This window comes from Aethalodelphis obliquidens, unplaced genomic scaffold (assembly GCF_003676395.1).
Source record: "Aethalodelphis obliquidens isolate GAN/ISIS:26980383/991018 unplaced genomic scaffold, ASM367639v1 scaffold19, whole genome shotgun sequence".
NCBI classification, from domain to species: domain Eukaryota; kingdom Metazoa; phylum Chordata; class Mammalia; order Artiodactyla; family Delphinidae; genus Aethalodelphis; species Aethalodelphis obliquidens.
Genome location: NW_020837963.1, coordinates 6,306,112 through 6,327,870, shown reverse-complemented (window position 1 = coordinate 6,327,870; position 21,759 = coordinate 6,306,112). Strand labels below are relative to the sequence as shown.

At 45.2% G+C, this 21,759-nt stretch overlaps 1 protein-coding gene across 4 annotated transcripts in view; it reads left to right on the top strand.

Moving 5' to 3' along the window:
* MYO5B (myosin VB) overlaps window positions 1–21,759 on the top strand; it is a 385,273-nt gene that overhangs the window by 260,446 nt on the left and 103,068 nt on the right. For all 4 annotated transcript variants that reach the window (XM_027118483.1, XM_027118480.1, XM_027118481.1 and 1 more), the window contains 2 exons: window positions 2,765–2,846; window positions 3,374–3,514. In XM_027118483.1, coding sequence (XP_026974284.1) covers window positions 2,765–2,846; window positions 3,374–3,514 — 223 coding nt within the window. The remainder of the gene's footprint in view (window positions 1–2,764; window positions 2,847–3,373; window positions 3,515–21,759) is intronic.

Below are 21,759 nucleotides of genomic sequence, written 5' to 3'. Positions count from 1 at the left end.
ATGATGCTCCCAGCTTGGGGGGTGATCACATCCGTTCAGTTGTACAAGTGAATCTCATCTCCACACGCCATCGGTCATTTGAAGTCCTCTCATTTCCACCTTCCTTAATGTCTTTAGAACATCCCCATTACTTGGCCACCACCAGCCTAAGCCATGACCTGATTGGATCTTTCCTGAATTACTGCTCCAGTAGTAACTGCCTTACTCGACCTCCTGCATTCAGTCTCGCACACCTTCCCACAAATCACAGTGTTTCTAAGATGCAAGTATGGTTGTCATTTCTTTTCTTTTTTTAAAAAAATAAATTGATTTTATTTATTCTTGGCTGCATTGGGTCATTGCTGTGTGCGGCTTTCTCTAGTTGAGGTGAGTGGGGGCTACTCTTCACAGTGGTGCGCAGGCTTCTCATTGCTGTGGCTTCTCTTGTTGCGGTGCCTGGGCTCTAGGTGTGCAGGCTTCATAGTTGTGGCTCACGGGCTCAGTAGTGGTAGCTCGCAGGCTTTAGAGTGCAAGCTCAGTAGTTGTGGCACACAGGCTTAGTTGCTCTGTGGCATGTGGGATCTTCCCGGACCAGGGCTTGAACCCATGTCCCCTGCATTGGCAGGCAGATTCTTAGCTACTGCACCACCAGGGAAGCCCTGGTTGTCATTTCTTAATTTAAAATCCTTCAAATTTTCCCCATTTCTCCTGGTGAAATCCAAACCCCTCAAGTGTAGCATACAAGGCCTGCAGGTGGGACTGTGCCCGGCTGTGCTGTGCCGTGCCGTGTCTCGTCTCCTTACCTGCCCTCCTCTCTGCAGGCTCCACCTCTTCTCCAACTCCCTTCCCCAGCAGTGATCGAGCCATATTGCAAACATTTCAGTTGAGTAGTTGATGTCAGTATTGATGATCTGAAGTATAAAGAGCTCAAATAAGTCCATTTTTAAAGTTAAAACCCAAAAAATACTTCACCAATCACAGACAGTTCACAAGGTACAGACAACTAGTACACACACACACACACACACACACACACACACACAGAAAAATGTTGAGCTCTATCAATAAAGATATTAAAAATCAAAGAACAACATTTTTCGTATAATAATTAACCAAAGATTTTTAAAAGTTAATCTACGTTACTGACCAAAGATCTCTGATGCATTAATACTCCCAGTGAGGGGCAATGAGAACGTACCTGATTGGAGCACAAGGGAACTTTTGGGGTGATTGTGGTGATAAAAATTGTTCTATATCTGGATTGTGATGGTGGACACAGGTAGTATAATATTTATCAGAAACTCATTGAAATATATCTTTCAAATTGGTGCATCTTATCGTACATAAACTCTAAGTCAAACATGAATTTAAAGACAACTTGATTAACCAGGATTAGGTGAACAAGATGCTTTCATACGTTGGGAGGCTGGGGTGGGGGTAGGGTGATAACATCAATGGGCTCCATCTTTCTGGAAGGTGATTTTCTTCTATTTAAGAAAACAAACTCCAACATGGTAATTTTCCTTCTAGAATAGCATCTTAAAGATCACAAATTCAAAGATGTATATCCAATATTTGTCACAGCAATGATAGCAGCTAAAAACTGGAAAAAGAACCAAAATGTTCTACAATAGGTGATTGGTTAAATTATGATTCATCTGCATGGGGACCACTGCCAGCCCAGGAGAAGCCTTTGTGTGAATTGGAAAAAGGCATCCCTTCTGGGGCAAATGCTCCCTCCCAGACTTGAGGGGGGCATCAGCTAAATTCTGGCCCCACTGGACCCCTCACCTGGGCACCTGTACAATCCTCAGGCCTAAAGCAGCATCTGTGATCCATACGAGGGTCCATGAGGCAGACATTAAAACTGATGTCGTTCGGGACTTCCCTGGTGGCTCAGTGGTTAAGAATCTGCCTGCCAGTGCACGGGACACGGGTTCGATCCCTGGTCCGGGAAGATCCCACGTGCTGTGGAGCAACTAAGCCCGTGCACCACAACTACTGAACCTGCACTCTAGAGCCCGCAAGCCACAACTACTGAGGCCCACGCACCTAGAGCCCATGCACCGCAACTACTGAGCCCACATGCGGCAACTACTGAAGCCCGTGCACTCTAGGGTCCACGTGCCGCAACTACTGAGCCTGCATGCTGCAACCACTGAAGTCCACCTGCCTAGAGCCTGTACTCTGCAACAAGAGAATGCAGTGAAGAGTAGCCCCTGCTCACCGCATCTAAAGAAAGGCTGCGGGCAGCAACAAAGACTCAGTGCAGCCAAAAAACAGACTCAACGCAGCCAAAAACCAATAAATAAATAAATAAAACTGATGCCTTTGAAGAACAATGGCATGGGAAAATGTTGAATAACGAATGGGGAGTTAAATGACAAATATAGGTATAATTTTACATATAATTCTACTTTTCTCAAAAATGTAAAATCACTAGACGGAAACATACCAAAGTGTAACTGGTGGTTAACATGAGTGATAGAATCACGGGTGACTTTCTCTTTTTTACACCTGCTTTTTCCGAATGTCCTGCTGTCAGTACTTTTTCTAATTGCGAAAAAGATGTACGTTCTTACTTTCCTATTTAATAGGACTCTGTCGTGCTAATGCCGGCAACAGTGGTCTCTTTGGGCACAAGAGCAGATGGGAATTGTGTGCTGGAGTTAAGGCTAGAGCTGGGTGGGAGCAGAGGACGAGGGCTGCCTTGCTGAAGTCCCAGTGATTCCTTCGATAAAAGTAGATGTCTCTTACTTTATCCTCTGCTCTTTCCATTCTGCAGGTTTGAGACATTTGACGTGAACAGCTTTGAGCAGTTTTGTATCAACTATGCGAATGAGAAGCTCCAGCAACAGTTCAACTTGGTAGGTTTTTCTGGACCCGGACATGTCGGGTGGGGGAGACCTCTCTCCCCACCAGGGAGTGGCAGACAGCCCGGCCTACTTCTCTTCTGTCCAGGGTCAGTGGGCTCTAGCTCTGCCCTGACCTGCCCTTGGTTTCCTGGTGGTGCCCCAGCTCTAGGCAGGTGCTCCCCACTGCTCAGAAGAAGGTCAGTGATCCTCTCCTTGGCTTTGACTCCCACTCTTTTGACCCCGAGCTTCTATGGTATTTGAGCAATTGAAAGCCAGCTATGAGGCTTCTCGCTACTGGTTGAGGTATGACATTACAGGTGATTATTGGAGTGTCCTAGGGAAGGGTTCACATGGGAGTGAGGATCACCTAACTGAGCTGTTTTCTTCTGCATTCATGACTGTGACTTGTGCCTAAACCTTTTCTAGCGAGTATGCACCATCCTCCAGGGCTCAGAAGCCATGTGGTTGAAGCTCAGGGGAGTTGAAAGTTAAGGTGTGTCTATAGTTCAGTAACCTTGACCTTTCACTTCTTACACCAGCATGTATTCAAGTTGGAGCAAGAGGAATACGTGAAGGAGCAGATCCCTTGGACCTTGATTGATTTTTATGATAACCAACCTTGTATTGACCTCATAGAAGCTAAGCTGGGCATCTTGGACCTGTTGGATGAAGAATGTAAGGTAAGACTGATGATGCTATCATTGAATCAGTTCAATTCTAGGCTTGGGGTGTGGGGCAGAGGACTGCTCTGTGGTGCAGGGGAACATGTGAGATCTCAAAGCTGGAATTTCATCTGTGATTAGCTGGCCTTTAGTTTGCTGGGAGAAGCGCTGGTGTCTGTTCTGCATACTAGAAGATACCAGAAGGTAACACGTTGAGTATGACTGGCAGGTATTGCTGCATTGGTGAACATGTGCCTCTTCTGGCAGAGACTGGGTGTTACGGATTGGCATGATGTGATGGTGGTATGGATTTGGTGCCCCAGATCACCTAGGTGCTGAGAGAAGGACCCCGACTTGTAGACAGACATCCCACAGAGTGTGAGTCAAGAGCACAGGGTCATCTTTACCGTGCCAGATGGCTTGGGAGCGATAAGAGCCACATGCTTGGTAGCAGGTGAAAGCTGTAGATTTCCCCCATGTAGCTTGTCAGGGATGCTACCTGCTATAACAGGAAGAGCCCTGAGTTGCCAACATGGAGAGAAACAGGCAGCCTTGGAAATGTGGGGCAGGGGAACTGGGTGTTATCAATCACTTAACTACTTTGGCCTTTGGTTTTCTGCTCTATAAATTGAGGGGGGTTGGATCTGATGATCTTCAAAACTTCTCCTGGTTTGGTGCTTGGTGATCAGGGGGTAAATGTTTGCCAGCTCCTCCAGTGATGGAAGCTCTAATTAAAAGGTGTAGAAGCCACGTGGTTCTCAGTATTGAAACAGAAGAGCCCAGTTGAGTTTACTTTCTGGTCTCCCATGTCTTCCCTCTAAAGGGTGGCTTGTGACTTGATGGTTTAGGAGGAGCAGATGTTTCCCTTCCAGAAGGACTCTCCAAGTTTCATTGCCTTTGAAAGTGAGAAGGAACAATTAATAAGACAGTGGAAGACAGAATGAAAATACACTGAAATCCACAGCACGTTTTTTTTAGTGATGAGAGTGGGCACCCTTGTCTTGTTCCTGATCTTAGAGGAAATGCTTTCAGTTTTTCACAACTAAGAATGATATTGGAGAGGAACCAAGATGGCGGAGTAGAAGGACGTGCTCTCACTACGTCTTACGAGAACACCAGGATCACAACTAGCTGCTGGACAATCATCGACAGGAAGACACTGGAACTCACCAAAAAAGATGCCCCACATCCAAAGGCAAAGGAGAAGCCACAATGAGATGGTAGGAGGGGCGCAATCACAGTAAAATCAGTTCCCATAACTGCTGGATGGGTGACTCACAGACTGGAGAACACTTATACCACAGAAATCCACCCACTGGACTGAAGGTTCTGAACCCCACGTCGGGCTTCCCAACCTGGAGGTCCGGCAACAGGAGGAGGAATTCCTAGAGAATCAGACTTTGAAGACTGGTGGGAATTGACTGCAGGACTTTGACAGGACTGGGGGAAACAGAGACTGTACTCTTGGAGGGCACACAAAAGTAGTGTGTGCATCAGGACCCAGGGGAAGGATCAGTGACCCCATAGGAGACTGAACCAGACCTACCTGCTAGTGTTGGAGAGTCTCCTGCAGAGACGGGTGGGGGGTGGCTGTGGCTCACCATGGGGACAAGGACACTGGCAACAGACGTTCTGGGAAGTAATCCTTGGAGTGAGCCCTCCCAGAGTCTGTCATTAGCCCCACCAAAGAGCCCAGGTAGCCTCCAGTGTTCGGTTGCCTCAGGCCAAACAACCAACAGGGAGGGAACCCAGCCGCACCCATCAATAGTCAAGCGGATTAAAGTTTTACTGAGGTCTGCCCACCAGAGCAACAGTCTGCTCTGCCCACGACCAGTCCCTCCCATCAGGAAACTTACACAAGCCTCTTAGATAGCCTCATCCACCAGAGGGCAGACAGCAGAAGCAAGAAGAACTACAATCCTGCAGCCTGTGGAACAAAAACCACATTCACAGAAAGACAAGATGAAAAGGCAGAAGGCTAGGTACTAGATAAAGGAACAAGATAAAACCCCAGAAAACCAACTAAATGAAGTGGAGATAGGCAACCTTCCAGAAAAAGAATTCAGAATAATGATAGTGAAGATGATCCAGGACCTTGGAAAAAGAATGGAGGCAAAGATCGAGAAGATGCAAGAAATGTTTAACAAAGACCTAAAAGAATAAAATACAAACAAACAGAGATGAACAATACAGTAACTGAAATGAAAACTACACTAGAAAGAATCAATAGCAGAATAACTGAGACAGAAGAACAGATAAGTGACCTGGAAGAGAGAATGGTGGAATTCACTGCTGCAGAACAGAATAAAGAAAAAAGAATGAAAAGAAATGAAGGCAGCCTAAGAGACCTCTGGGACAACATTAAACACAATAACATTCGCATTATACGGGTCCCAGAAGGAGAAGAGAGAGAGAAAGGACCGGAGAAAACATTTGAAGAGATTATAGTGGAAAACTTCCTTAACATGGGAAAGGAAATGGCCACCCAAGTCCAGGAGGCCCAGAGAGTCCCATACAGGATAAACCCAAGGAGAAACACGACGAGACACATAGTAATCAAACTGAGAAAAATTAAAGACAAAGAAAAATCATTGAAAGCAGCAAGGGAAAAATGACAAATAACATACAAGGCAACTTTCATAAGGTTAACAGCTGATTTCTCAGCAGAAACTCTACAAGCCAGAAGGGAGTGGCATGACATACTTAAAGTGATGAAAGGGAAGAACTTACAACCAAGATGACTCTACCTGGCAAGGATCTCATTCAGATTCAATGGAGAAATCAAAAGCTTTACAGACAAGCAAAAGCTAAGAGAATTCAGCACCACCAAATCAGCTCTACAACAATAGCTAAAGGAACTTCTCTAAGTGGGAAACACAAGAGAAGAAAAGGACCTACAAAAACAAACCCAAAACAATTAAGAAAATGGTCAAAGGAACATACATATCAATAATTACCTTAAATGTGAATAGATTAAATGCTCCAACCAAAAGACAGAGGCTTGCTGAATGGATACAAAATCAAGACCCATCTATATGCTGTCTACAAGAGACCCACTTCAGACCTAGGGACACATTCAGACTGAAAGTGAGGGGATGGAAAAAGATATTCCATCCAAATAGAAATCAAAAGAAAGCTGGAGTAGCAATACTCATATCAGATAAAATAGACTCTAAAATAAAGAATGTTACAAGAGACAAGGAAGGACACTGCATAATGATCAAGGGATCAATCCAAGAAGAAGATATAACAATTATAAATATATATGCAACCAACATAGGAGCACCTCAATACATAAGGCAACTGCTAACAGCTATTAAAGAGGAAATCGACAGTAACACAGTGATAGTTGGGGACTTTAACACCTCACTTACACCAATGGACAGATCATCCAAAATGAAAATAAATAAGGAAATAGAAGCTTTAAATGACACAATAGACCAGATAGATTTAATTGATATTTATAGGACATTCCATCCAAAAACAGCAGATTACACTTTCTTCTCAAGTGTGCATGGAACGTTCTCCAGGATAGATCACATCTTGGGTCACAAATCAAGCCTCAGCAAATTTAAGAAAGTTGAAATCATATCAAGCATCTTTTCTGACCACAACGCTATGAGATTAGAAGTGAATTACAGGGAAAAAAACGTAAAAAAGACAAACACATGGAGGCTGAACAATACGTTACTAAATAACCAAGAGATCACTGAAGAAATCAAAGAGGAAATCAAAAAATACTTAGAGACAAATGACAATGAAAACACGACGATCCAAAACCTATGGGATGCAGCAAAAGCAGTTTTAAGAGGGAAGTTTATAGCTATACAAGCCTACCTCAAGAAACAAGAAAAATCTCAAAACAATCTAACCTTAGACCTAAAGGAACTAGAGAAAAGAGAACAAACAAAACCCAAAGTTAGCAGAAGGAAAGAAATCATAAAGATCAGAGCAGAAATAAATGAAATAGAAACAAAGAAAACAGTAGCAAAGATCAATAAAACTAAAAGCTGGTTCTTTAAGAAGATAAAGAAAATTGATTAGCCAGACTCATCAAGAGAAAGAGGGAGAGGACTCAAATCAATAAAATTAGAAATGTAAAAGGAGAAGTTACAACAGACACCGCAGAAATAGAAAGCATCCTAAGAGACTGCTACAAGCAACTCTATGCCAATAAACTGAACAAGGTGGAAGAAATGGACAAATTCTTAGATAGGTATAAACTTCCAAGACTGAACCAGGAAGAAATACAAAATATGAACAGACCAATCACAAGTAATGAAATTGAAACTGTGATTAAAAATCTTCCAACAAACAAAAGTCCAGGACCAGAGGGCTTCACAGGTGAATTAAACATTTAGAGAAGAGCTAACACTGATCCTTCTCAAACTCTTCCAAAAAATTGCAGAGGAAGGAACACTCCCAAACACATTCTGTGAGGCCACCATCACCCTGATAGCAAAACCAGACAAAGATACTACAAAAAAAGAACATTACAGACCAATATCACTGATGAACATAGATGCAAAAATCTTCAAGAAAATACTAGCAAACAGAATCCAACAATACATTAAAAGGATCATACACCATGATCAAGTGGGATTTATCCCAGGGATGCAAGGATTCTTCAGTATACGCAAATCAGTCAATGTGATACACCATATTCACAGATTGAAGAATAAAAACCGTATGATCATCTCAATAGATGCAGAAAAAGCTTTTGACAAAATTCAGCACCAATTTATGTTAAAAACTCTCCAGAAAGTGGGCATAGAGGGAACCTACCTCAACATAATAAAGGCCATATCTGACAAACGCACAGCAAACATCATTCTCAATGGTGAAAAACTGAAAGCATTTCCTCTAAGATCAGGAAAAAGACAAGGATGTCCACTCACACCACCATTATTCAACATAGTTTTGGAAGTCCTAGCCACAGCAATCAGAGAATAAAAAGAAATAAAAGGAATACAAACTGGAAAAGAAGAAGTAAAACTGTCACTGCTTGCAGATGACATGATACTATACATAGAGATCCTAAAAATGCCACCAGAAAACTACTAGAGCTAATCAATGAATTTGGTAAAGTGGCAGGGTACAAATTTAATGCACAGAAATCTCTTGCATTCCTATACACTAATGATTAAAAATCTGAAAGAGAAATTAAGGAAACACTCCCATTTACCATTGCAACAAAAAGAATAAAATATCTAGGAATAAACCTACCTAGGGAGACAAAAGACCTGTATGCAGAAAACTATAAGACACTGTTGAAAGAAATTAAAGGTGATACCAACAGATGGAAAGATATACCATGTTCTTGGTTTGGAAGAATCAATACTTTGAAAATGACTATACTACCCAAAGCAATCTGCAGATACAATGCAATCCCTATAAAATTACCAATGGCATTTTTTACAGAGCTAGAACAAAAAATCTTTAAATTTGTATGGAGACACAAAAGACCCCGAATAGCCAAAGCAGTCTTTAGGGAAAAAAACGGAGCTGGAGGAATCAGATTCCCTAGCTTCAGACTATGCTACAAAGCTACAGTAATCAAGACAATATGGTACTGGCAGAAAAACAGAAACATAGATCAATGGAACAAGATAGAAAGCCCAGAGATAAACCCACACACCTATGGTCAACTAATCTATGACAAAGGAGGCAAGGTTATACAATGGAGAAAAGACAGTCTCTTCAATAAGTGGTGCTGGGAAAACTGGACAGCTGCATGTAAAAGAATGAAATTAGAACCCTCCCTAACACCATACACAAAAATAAACTCAAAATGGATTCGATACTTAAATGTAAGACCGGACAGTATAAAACTCTTAGAGGAAAACCTAGGAAGAACCCTCTTTGACATAAATCACAGCAAGATCTTTTTTGATCCACCTCCTAGCATAATGGAAATAAAAACAAAAATAAACAAATGGGACCTAATGAAACTTAAAAGCTTTTGCACAGCATAGGAAACCATAAACAAGATGAAAAGACAACTCTCAGAATGGGATAAAATATTTGCAAATGAATCAATGGACAAGGGATTAATCTCCAAAATATATAAACAGGTCATGCAACTCAATATTAAAAAAACCAAACAACCCAATCCAAAATGGGTAAAAGACCTAAATAGACATTTCTCCAAAGAAGACATACAGGTGGCCAAGAAGCACATGAAAAGCTGCTCAACATCACTAATCATTAGAGAAATGCAAATCAAAAGTACAGTGAGGTATCACATCCACCAGTTAGAATGGGCGTCCTCAGAAAATCTACAATCAACAAATGCTGGAGAGGTTGTGGAGAAAAGGGAACCCTCTTGCACTGTTGGTGGGAATGTAAATGGATACAGCCACTATGGAGAACAGTACGTAGGTTCCTTAAAAAACTAAAAATAGAATTACCATGTGATCCAGCAATCCCACTACTGGGCATATACCCAGATAAAACCGTAATTCAAAAAGACTCATGCACCCCAGTGTTCACTGCAGCACTATTTACAATAGCCAGGTCATGAAAGCAGCCTAAATGCCCACTGACAGACGAATGGATAAAGAAGTTGTGGTACCTATATACAATGGAATATTACTGAGCCATAAAAAGGAACGAAATTGGGTCATTTGTTGAGACGTGGATGGCTCTGGAGACTGTCATACAGAGTGAAGTAAGTCAGAAAGAGAAAAACAAATATCGTATATTAACGCATGTATGTGAACCTAGAAAAATGGTACAGATGAACCAGTTTGCAGGGCAGAAGTTGAGACACAGATGTAGAGAACAAACGTATGGACACCAAGGGGGGAAAGCCGTTGGGGGGTGGGGATGGTGGTGTGATGAATTGGGCGATTGGGATTGACATGTATACACTGATGTGTATAAAATTGATGACTAATAAGAGCCTGCTGTATAAAAAAATTAATTAAATTAAACTTAAAAGTTTTAAAAAAAAGAATGATGTTGGCTGTGGGTTTGTCATATGTGTTCTCTATTATGTTGAGGTAGGTTCCCTCTATGCCCACTTTCTGGAGAGTTTTTATCATAAATGGGTGTTGAATTTTGTCAAAAGCTGTTTCTGCACCTATTGAGATTATCATATGGTTTTTATCCTTCAGCTTGTTAGTATGGTGTATCCCATTAATTGATTTGCATATATTGAAGAATCCTTGCATTCCTGGGATAAACCCCACTGGATCATGGTGTATGATCCTTTTAATGTGCTGTTGGATTCTGCTTGCTAGTATTTTGTTGAGGATTTTTGTATCTATGTTCATCAGTGGTATTGGCCTGTAAATTTCTTTTTTGTGACATCTTTGTCTGCTTTTGGTATCGGTGATGGTGGCCTCATGTAATGAGTTTGGGAGTGTTCCTGCCTCTGCTGTATTTTGGAAGAGTTTGAGAAGGATAGTTGTTAGCTCTTCTATAAATGCTTGATAGAATTTTCCCGTGAAGCCATCTGGCCCTGGGCTTTTGTTTGTTGGAAGATTTTTAATCCCAGTTTCAACTTAACTGCTTGTGATTGATCTGTTCATATTTTCTGTTTCTTCCTGGTTCATTCTCAGAAGGTTGTGCATTTCTAAGAATTTGTTTCTTCCAGGTTGTCCATTTTACTGGCATATAGCTGCTTATAGTAGTCTCTCGTGATCCTTTGTATTTATGATGTGTCACTTGTTAGTTCTAGTTTTTCATTTCTAATTCTGTTGATTTGAGTCCTCTCCCTTTTTTTTCCTGATGAGTCTGGCTAATGGTTTATCAATTTTTTTAATCTTCTTAAAGAACCAGCTATTAGTTTTATTGATCTTTGCTATTGTTTCCTTCATTTCTTTTTCATTTATTTCCAATCTGATCTTTATGATTTCTTTCCTTTTGCTAGCTTTGGGTTTTTTTGTTCTTTTTTCTCTAATTGCTTTAGGTGTAAGGTTAGGTTATTTGAGATTTTTCTTGTTTCTTGAGGTAGGATTGGGTTGCTATAAACTTCCCTCTTAGACTGCTTTTGCTGCATCCCATAGGTTTTTGGTTGTCATGTTTTCATTGTCATTTGTTTCTGGGTATTTTTTGATTTCCTCTTTAATTTCTCAGTGATCTCTTGGTTATTTAGTAGTGTATTGTTTAGCCTCAATGTGTTTGTATTTTTTACAGTTTTTTTTCCCTGTAATTGATATCTAGTCTCATAATGCTGTGGTCGGAAAAGTTGCTTATACGATTTCAATTTTCTTAAATTTCCCAAGGCTTGATATGTGACCCAAGATGTGATCTATCCTGGAGAATGTTCCATGTGCACTTGAGAAGAAAGTGTATTCTGTTGTAGTTGAATGGAATGTCCTGTAAATATCAATTAAGTCCATCTGGTCTAATGTGTCATTTAAAGCTTGTGTTTCCTTATTTATTTTCTGTTTGGATGATCTGTCATTTGGTGTAAGTGGGGTGTTAAAGTCTCCCACTGTTATTGTGTTAATGTTGATTTCTGCTTTTATGGCTGTTAGCGTTTGCCTTATGTATTGAGGTGCTCCTATGTTGGGTGCATAAGTATTTATAGTTGTTATGTCTTCTTGGATTGATCCCTTGATCATTATGTACTGTCCTTCCTTGTCTCGTGTAAGTCTTTATTTTAAAGTGTATTTTGTCTGATACGAGTATTGCTACTCCAGCTTTCTTTTGATTTCCATTTGGTTGGAATATCTTTTTCCATCCCCTCACTTTCAGTCTGTATGTGTCCCTAGGTCTGAATTGGATCTCTTGTAGACAGCATATATATGGGTCTTGTTTGTGTATCCATTCAGCCAGTCTGTGTCTTTTGGTTGGAGCATTTTATCCGTTCACATTTAAGGTAATTATCAATATGTATGTTCCTATGACCATTTTCTTAATTGTTTTGGGTTTGTTTTTGTAGGTCCTTTTCTTCGCTTGTGTTTCCTACTTAGAGAAGTTCCTTTAGCATCTGTTGTAGAGCTGCTTTGGTGGTGCTGAATTCACGTAGCTTTTGCTTGTCTGTAAAGCTTTTGATTTCTCCATTGAATCTGAATGAGATCCTTGCTGGGTAGAGTAATCTTGGTTGTAGGTTTTTCCCTTTCATCATTTTAAATATGTCCTGCCACTCCATTCTGGCCTGCAGAGTTTTTGCTGAAAGAGCAGCTGTTAACCTTATGGGGATTCTCTTGTATGTTATTTATTGGTTTTCCCTTGCTGATTTTCATATTTTTTTGTAGATAGTTCCATTAATGAGTGTCTCGGTGTGTTTCTCCTTGGGTTTATCCTATATGAGACTCTCTGCATTCTCCAGACCTGATTGACTATTTCCGTTCCCATATTAGGGAAATTTTCCGCTATAATCTCTTCAAATATTTTCTCAAACCCTTTTTTTTTCTCTTCTTCTTCTGGGACCACTATAATTCGAATGTTGGTGTGTTTAATGTTGTCCCAGGGATCTCTGAGACTGTCCTCAGTTCTTTTCATTCTTTTTTCTTTATTCTGCTCAGTGGTATTTATTTCCAATATTTTATCTTCCAGGTCACTTATCCATTCTTCTGCCTCAGTTATTCTGCTATTGATTCCTTCTAGAGAATTTTTAATTTCATTTATTGTGCTGTTCATCACTGTTTGTTTGCTCTTTAGTTCCTTTACGTCCTTGTTAAACATTTCTTGTATTTTCTCCATTCTGTTTCTGAGATTTTGGATCATCTTTACTATCATTACTCTGAATTCTTTTTCAGGTAGACTGCCTATCTGCTCTTTATTTGTTTGGTCTTGTTGGATTTTACCTTGCTTCTTCATCTGCTGCATATTTCTCTGTCTTCTCATTTTATTTAACTTACTGTGTTTGAGGTCAGAAAGCAGGCTGCAGGATCATAGTTCCTCTTACTTCTCTCACCCGGTGGGTGAGGTTGGTCCAGTGGCTTGTGTAGGCTTCCTGGTGGAGGGGACTGGTTCCTGTGTTCTGGGGGGTGGGGATGGATCTTGTCCCTCTGATGGTCAGGGCCACGTCAGGTGGTGTGTTTTCAGGTGTCTGTGAGCTTAGTATGACTTCAGGCAGCCTGACTGCTAATGGGTGGGGTTGTGTTCCTGTCTTGCTAGTTGTTTGCATGAGGGGTCCAGCACTGGAATATGCTGGCCCTTGGGTGGAGCTGGGTTTTAGTGTTGGGATGGAGACCTCTGGGAGAGCTCTCACCGATTAATATTACATGGGCCCAGGAGTTCTCTGGTGGTCCAATGTCCTGGACTCAGCTCTCCCACCTCAGAGGCTCAGGCCTGTCCCCCAGCTGGAGCACCAAGACCTTGCAAGCCATGCGGCATGGAAGAAAAGGAAGAAGAAACAAACAAACAAAGAGACAAAACCCCAAGACAAATGGTAAAAGCAAAACTAAACAGACAAAATCACATGAAGAAACATACACACACGCACTCACGAAAAGAAAAGAAAAAAAGAGATGAAGAAGAGGAGAGCAACCAAACCAATAAACAATCTCAAAAACTAAAACAAACACTAAAAAGTAAACTAATAAATACACAGAACCAGGAACAAATCAAATGCAGAAAGCAAACTAAAAAAAGGCAATGAAAGCATAAAGCAAACACACAAAAACGATAAAAAAATGTAAAGACGAAAGATGAAAACAAAAGGAAAAAATACAAAACAAAGTAGTAAAGTAAAAATAGATAATATAGTTTAAAATAAAATGAAAACAAAGCAAAACAAAGAAAGAAACAAACACAAGAAAAAAACACAATATAACAAAAAAGTACAGTAGAAAGAAGAAAAAAATTAAAAATATATTAGAAATAAAAGCATAAGAAAGAAAATTAAAAGTAAATAAAAATTAAAAGAATAATCATAAAAAAAGAACAATGGAACAAAACAAAACAAAGAAAAAAAAGTAGTGGTGTTTTCCTGGGGCCTCAGCTGTCAGTGTCCGTTTCCCCCCAGTGAGCCGCAGCCAGTCCCTTCCCATCCAGGAAGTCTTCTTATACTTCTCGGTAGGTCTCTGCTGTGGGCATTTTTGGGCCAGCTGAGCCTCTCATCTGGCTTTCCTCCTGTGTGTACTTGTCCCCAAAGTTCACAGCCTCAATTGTGGGAACACTTGTTGTCTATTCACGTATTCCACACATGCGGGGTTTACCAAGCCAATTGCAGGGATTTTAACCCCCTGCTTCTGCAGCTGCACAGAGAGATTTCCCTTTCTCTTCTCTGGTCGCAGAGCCCCTGGGGTTCAGCTTTGCCTTTGGCCCCGCCTCTGCGTGTGAGCTGCCCTCAGGTGTCTGTTCCCCTCCCAGGCAAGAGGGAGTGAAAGCAGCGGCTGTAAATGCTCACTTGCTCACTCAGGCTGGGGGGAGGGAGGGATACCGCAGTCACAGTTGGAACGTGCAGGTGTGCCTGCAGCAGCAGAGGCTGGCATGAAGTTGCAAGAGCCTGAGGTGCGCTGTGCCTTCTCCCGGGGAAGTTAGTCCCGCATCGCGGGACCCTCGGCAGGGCAGGCTGTACAGGCTGCCGGGAGTGTGTGGGCAGTGACCTGCCTTGCACACAGGACCCTTGGTGGCAGTGGCAGCAGCCTCTGGGTTCCGAGATGAGAGCTGCGGCTCACGCTCACACTTGTGTAGGCGTTGCCCTGCCGTCTGTGGGCGCACAGAGCAGGAAGCTCCTCTGGTGGGCCTACCCCTCTTCTCCCGCAGCCCGCCACAGTGGATTCTTGCTGTCCAGCAGGCCCAGGTTTTTTCCTGGACTCCCTCCCGGCTAGCTGTGGCACACTGACCCCTTCAGGCTGTGTTCACGCCGCCAACCCCAGTCCTCTCCCTGCACTCCGACTGAAGCCCGAGCCTCAGCTCCCAGCCCCGCCCGCCCCGGCGGGTGAGCAGACAAGCCTCTCGGGCTGGTGAGTGCTGGTCGGCACCGATCCTCTGTGTGGGAATCTCTCCGCTTTGCCCTCTGCACCCCTGTTGTTGCGCTCTCCTCCGTGGCTCCAAAGCTTCCCCCAGCCCTGCCAGTGAGGGGGCTTCCTAGTGTGTGGGACCTTTTCCTCCTTCCCAGCTCCCTCCCAGAAGGGCAGGTCCTGTCTCTTTTTTCCTTTGTCTCTTTTTTTTTTTTTCCTTTTTCCTTTTGCCCTACCCAGTTACGTGGGGATTTTCTTGCCTTTTTGGAAATCTGAGTTCCCCTGCCAGCGTTCAGTAGGTGTTCTGTAGGAGTTGTTCCACATGTAGGTGTAGTTCTGATGTATTTGTGGGGAGGAAGCTCATCTTCACGTCTTACTCCTTTGCCGTCTTGAAGGTCCTCCCCCCCACATTTTTATCTGATGGTTTTCAGCACATTTTCAAAGCTGGAGACTTCATCTGGAGTCAGGTTCAGGAACAGGTAATTCCTCAGTGTGGCAGAGGTGAGCCTTGTCTTGCTCCACCTGTGAGGTTGTGGTAAAGGTGATAAGAAGTTGTCCCTGCCTCGAGTGGCACTGGCTCAATGACAGAAGTCACAGCCCAGGCCTTCCAGTCTCCCCTCCCGGTGTTCACCACTCACTCATATTCTTGGCCAATAGCTCCCTTCTGACCCTCGGGGAACACGCTCCCCTCCCCCATGTGACCCTCTGTGATCCTCTCCATAACCTTCCCCAGCTCCACACCCCCAACCCATGTCCTCGGTCCCGTTCTGGCCGCTGAGCCAGCGCAGCCCCCCAGGCCCTGGCTCCAGGAGGGCTCCAGCTCTTCTTTCCCCTACCCAGTTGTGAAGTCCAAGGTCATACAGGGCTCTGAGGCAGGCGGCTTGTTCTGCATTGCTCTACCTGGCTCTGTGCTGAAGCGCTGACTACACCAAAACCACGGCCCCAGGGGCCTGGCCTCTCCTTGCGCCTTACACACACCTCTCATAGGAACAGCCCAGTGCCTCAGGGTGACTGAGTCTGTGAATTCAGCAGCTGTCTAATCAGTTGTCCCTGATTTCTCCTGCCTTTGGCAGGCAATCCAGGCTACCTGTGCGTTTGTTTTGGCTCACAGTTTGAGGTTCTCAGAGGTGCCACTACCCTAGGGAACGTGTCCCAGGAATGTCAGGTCACAGCGGTGGGAACACGGGTCCCAGTGCAAGGTGGGAGACCTCAGACTGCTGTCCAGAGAGTGGGACCCAGGCCTCTGGGTGAGGGAGTGGGGGGCACTCAGTGCAGCACTGGGACGGGCAGCAGGTGGTTCCGGGAGTGGTGGAGGAGTGCTTAGCAGTGCAGCCGAAAAGTAGGCAGTGGTTGCAGGGAGGACCAAGGTGCAAGTATTCAGCAGTTTTGAAAGTAACTTCCCCAAATCCCTCGACTTTGAAGCCTTGGGTATTCCCGGGGCAGTAGGGGTCCCCAGACTTTTCTGTTCAGTCTTCGTACAGAATGCACACTGCCTATATTACTTTCAAGAAGCTAAGGGGAAGTAAAATCCGGCTGTGTTTATAGGGATGGTCTCTGCCTCATGCTCTGTGGTGCCTTCTGTTTGGATTTGTAAAATTAGGTGATTTAAGTCGAAGACTGTATCCAACTCAAACTCCTGCCAGACACCCAGAATGTATGATGCCCCTACTGTATGTCTGGTCTTGAGGGGCAAACCCTCAGGAGTGGAGGCAGGGATCTCCCTGCCGGCCAGCAAAGGGTGAAGAGGGACAGGATGGTGCTGGGGAAGAGCTTGGCCTGAGTGAGGGCGAGGGGCCCGCAGAGGGCTGTGGGCAGGGACCAGAGCCCAGCAGGGGCAGTGGAGTGACAGCCGAGTGACCTCAAGGGCAGGGCACACCAAGTCAGAAAGAGTGCTGAGCTGCACGCAGCCCCGGCAGTTCTGTTAGGTCCTTGCTTCCCCATCCCCGCGGCTCCTTAGAAGGGAAGGTCTGAGGATAAGCCTGGGTTTCTTGCTAGTCAAGCTGGTGGGGACTAGAGTGTCCCGTTGGATTGGGGGTAGTACTGTGAATGCGACACTTTCAAACTCACTAGCCGCCAGTCACAAGTATAGCAGGGGAGGCAAGCTGAACACCAAATTAAGGAATAAAACAAAACCCCACAGTGTGGTCGCCATCTTCCACCAGGTTTAACCGCTCTGGGAATCCAGGGTCATTCAGCATAATCTGATTCAGCTTCTAGTAACAGATGGAGTTTTAACCAACAGTTATTACTTTTGTCAAGTCATGAAACTGTACACTTACAGAGGGTGCATTTTGCTGTTTGGAAATCATACTGTAAATCTGACTTTAGAAAACAGGGCAGCCTGCTGCACCCTTCTAGCAGCACCCATGGCTCTGACCTAAGCAGGTTAGGGAATCCCCATGGAATTGGTCACACCTGGGCAGCTTGCGTCTCTCGGGAGCCATCCTGTTGGATGTGGAGCTGCCTCAGATACACTCTGCAGGGTGAGAAAGAATCAGGAGATCGTGCTGTGAAGAAGTGGGTTCTGCGACCCCCATGCGACCGGCCACGAAGCCACATGAAGTAAGAAGCAGCCGTCGGGAAAATCACTTCTCCTGGAGAAGACACCTAGTGGCAGGCGGGACCAGTGGGCTGAGGTTTGAATGAGAAACGTGGAGACGGGGTAGCCATGGACTGAAAGGGGCAGCACGCAGGGTGGGTCTCCTCAGCCTGTGCTGGGTGCCGGAAGCTGCAGAGGAGGCGTGGGGACCAGGACAGCAAAGTGCTCGGATTGCTCCGGGTGGGAGAGCTTCCCTACAGTCATGAATTTATCGTCAGACCCAGACTGAGCCGCAAACTGCAGCTGCTCCTCAGTAACCACGGCCAGGGGAGAGGGTGTTTGCTTGTGGAAAACGATAGTTTCCGGGCTGCTCGTAACAAAACTCTCCTCCCCCAGCGCTAAGGCTGCTGTGGACATAAGTGTGTCTACGCCGAATTCAGACCCCGAGTTCCCTGCCCTCCCCATGTCTCGGTCATCAGTCCCTCCCTCTTGGAGGAACAAACTGCTTAGGGCTGATAGGATTTGAGATGTCAGTGCGTGTTTCCTCATAAATCACATACTTGCATTTTAGCAGGAATTTTGTGAAAATGATACTTTGACCCCTGGAAGCAATTGTAGTGAATGAAGGTACAGACACCGTCTCAGGTTGTGGAGACTGTGTTAGGGACCCACGAAGGAAGGCCTGGGTCGGGGAGGCAAGCTCTGCCCTGTTGACTAGGATTCTGTTTCATGGAACCCAGCCTGCGGAGCCAACGAGGACGGACCTTCCTAATTAATGTATTATTGTTGAGGCAGTAGACGGAAGGCAGCCTGCAGACGGGGAGATCAATACCCTTCGGTTTCCTGACCTGGGCAAGGCTGCTCTCATGAGAGTTTACTGTGGATCAAGACCAAGGGCTTGTGGTTTCCTAGGACGTCACCCCAGAGGCTACGGCTTGTGCGCAGCTTTGAAGCCTGTGGTGGAGGCGGGGGCAGTGCCTTTCCCGCATTCATCCACCCTGCGAACCCCATGTTCCCTTCAACACACATCAGAGGGGGTCGAGCAAGCACTGAGATCATCTCCCCGGATGACAGGGAAATGGAAACACTGAGAAGAAAGTTTCAGGGGGAAAGCGTGCCCGGGGCAGCTGTGTAAGCAGGGGTCACATGGGGGGAGAGGGGTTCTGAGCAAAGGGAATGTCACGTTCACAGAATATGAAATGGTCCTATCTGTCCAGAGAGAGCCCATGGTGGTGGCAGGCGAGGGCGGGAGGAGGAACTGTCCAAGAGTATGAGGCTCGGCCTTGCCTGCCCGGCGAAGGCGTTTGGACTTGACTCTGGAGGCTCTGGGGGTGGAAGGGTGTGAAGCGGGGGAGAGATGTGATCAGATGTGACTCACTTTTCGACAGGTCTCCCTGGCAACTGTGTGAAACGTAAGCTGCAGAGAGACTGGAGTCAGCAGTGCCCTGGCAGTGCTGCGCTTGTCCAGCCGGGAGGAGATGCCGAGGGCTCTAGGCGAGGAGCAGAGGGGCTGAGGAGGGAGGGCAGCAGTGGTGAGGGCCTCGGAGGCCCTGCATCTGGCAGCGAGTTGTTGCTTAGAGCAGTTTCAAGGAAGTTGTCTGGGCAGAAGCCTGATTTCAGTAACTTGAGGAGAGAATAGGAGGTGAGGCCGTGGACATGGCAAGTCTGAATGCCTTTCCGGAAGCTTAACTGTGAAAAGGAGGAGGTGAGAGAGAGGAGAGGTGGGAGAAGCTTCCGGGAGAGGGAAGCTGGGTGGATCCAGGTCTCCAGGAGGCAGGGGTGCGTGTGCAGGATGCCGGCTAGGGGAAGAAGCACTCCCTTCCGTGAGAAGGGCCCAAAGGATCGAAGGGCTGTGGATGCAGCTGAGTTTCTGGATGTAGAGCAGGAATTTGAAGTTTCCTGCTTGACAGCTGGCTTCCCTATGAGGGAGGAAACGAGGCATCTGCTAAGACGCAGCAGGGTTAGAAGCTGAAGAGAACAGAGGAGGAGGGGACAAGGTGTCCTACAAACAGGGACGAACAATACCGAGTGCAGAGATGTGTTTACTGAGGTCAGAGACCATAAAGTGAGATGTGGGAGTCGTCGGAGTCAACTCTCCCCTTCAATCTGGGCACAGTGTCTTAATCCATGGCAGTGACGCTCACAGTGAAATTTGGTTTTATTTTCTGGCGGCAATACTAAATTATATTAACTTAACAGCAGGAGTCGATTAAGGGAAGAGGAGCTGACATGTGATCTTAGCCAGCCACCCAGGTGTGGGAAGGGACAGGATGGGTCGTTGAGTTGCTCTAGAATTAGCGTCTTGCTGAGCACGCGGAAAGGCTGTTTTGTGAGGGTGAATAAGTGAAGGCCCGGAACTGGCCTTGGAGAAGATGGCTGCCAGGTGGGGAGGAAGGAGCCACCTCCACCCAGAGCTGTTAGGACAGCAGAGTCCTGGAGGCCCCAGCTATCGCAGGAGGATTCGGGGTTGATGGGGGCAGGGTCACTTGAGAGGGCATCAGGGAGCCCACGGAGATATGGGATGGAGTGAGATAGTGACCAGGGAGGCGGCCGTCGTGGCAGTGGCCCCGGAAAACGGGACAAGGAGCGGAGATGGAATAACTGGCTTTGGGGTCCTTATCAGTCAGCTCTTGTCAACTGTTGGGCTGGGGCAGGCTTTGGCCCCTGACGATGTCCCAGGCCAGTGATGGCAGCCAGACATCTTCAAGAGAGAGTACGGTTTCCGACAAGGTTCCAGGAGCACCTTGGTGAAAAGTTGTCCTGGGCCACAGGGTTTATACCCCAAGCTGTTGAGGGGCTTAGTAAGTCTGAGGACTTTCATTCCCCTCCCCCCACCCCCATGTTTTCTCTGTTTTATTTCAATAACAAAGAGTAAAGTCAGGTTTAATGCATTTTTAACAGCTTTATTAAGATAGAATTAGTGAACCATACAATTCACCTGTTTAAAATACACAATTCAGTGTTTTTTAGTATATTCAGAGTCATGCAGCCGTCACCACCACAATCAATTTTAGAACATTTTCATCGTCCCCTAAAGAAACCCCTTAGCAGTCACTCTCCATTCCCCCACAGCCCTAGGCAGCCACTAGTCTACTTCCTATCTCTGGAGATTTGCCTGTCTGGGACCCGGGCCTTCACTTTTTGCTGTGACCAGTGGCCAACAGAGCAGGTCAGGGGGACTTGCCCTCTGAGGGACAGTACCCACCTAGATGAGGACAGAGCTGGGGTCCAGGCTCCTGGTCCAGTGCCTTTGGGGAGGAGAGTAAGGAAGCTTGCATGAAGCTGCTGGCAGATTCTGTCTTAAAGGATTTGATTTGCTGCATATTCCAGACCTACTGATAACCACAATCTATTGTAGCTTTTATCAAAATACAAAATTTGCTTTCTGTCTCTTACGCCTGTTCTAAATCTACTTTTTGGAAGGATTTTTGGAAATAACTACATCCTGCCTAACCGTGCCTTTGTGGTTACCTTTAAAACTCTCTTGTCAGGCAGGAAAGCATGACAGTGAGGAACACATGCTCTAGAGCCTGTCCTGGTTTGAACCCCAGTTCTGCTATTTCCCAGCTGTGTGACCTTGGGCAAGTTACCTAACCTCTCTGTCTCAGTTTCTTCATCTGTAAAATGTATACAGCCATAGTACCTAGCTCATGGGATTATTGCGAGGATTGAATAGTTAATACATCGAAAATGTATAGAGAACTGCCTGGCAGTAAGTTCTTTGGGCATTTGCTTTGATTATTATCTGAGATTCTTAATGGTTGTGAATTCCTGCTGGCCCTTATTTTTAGTCAAGGGTGGGGGTGAGAAGAGAGACTGACCCTTGTCAGGAAATATGTATACCTATGACCTTGATTCCC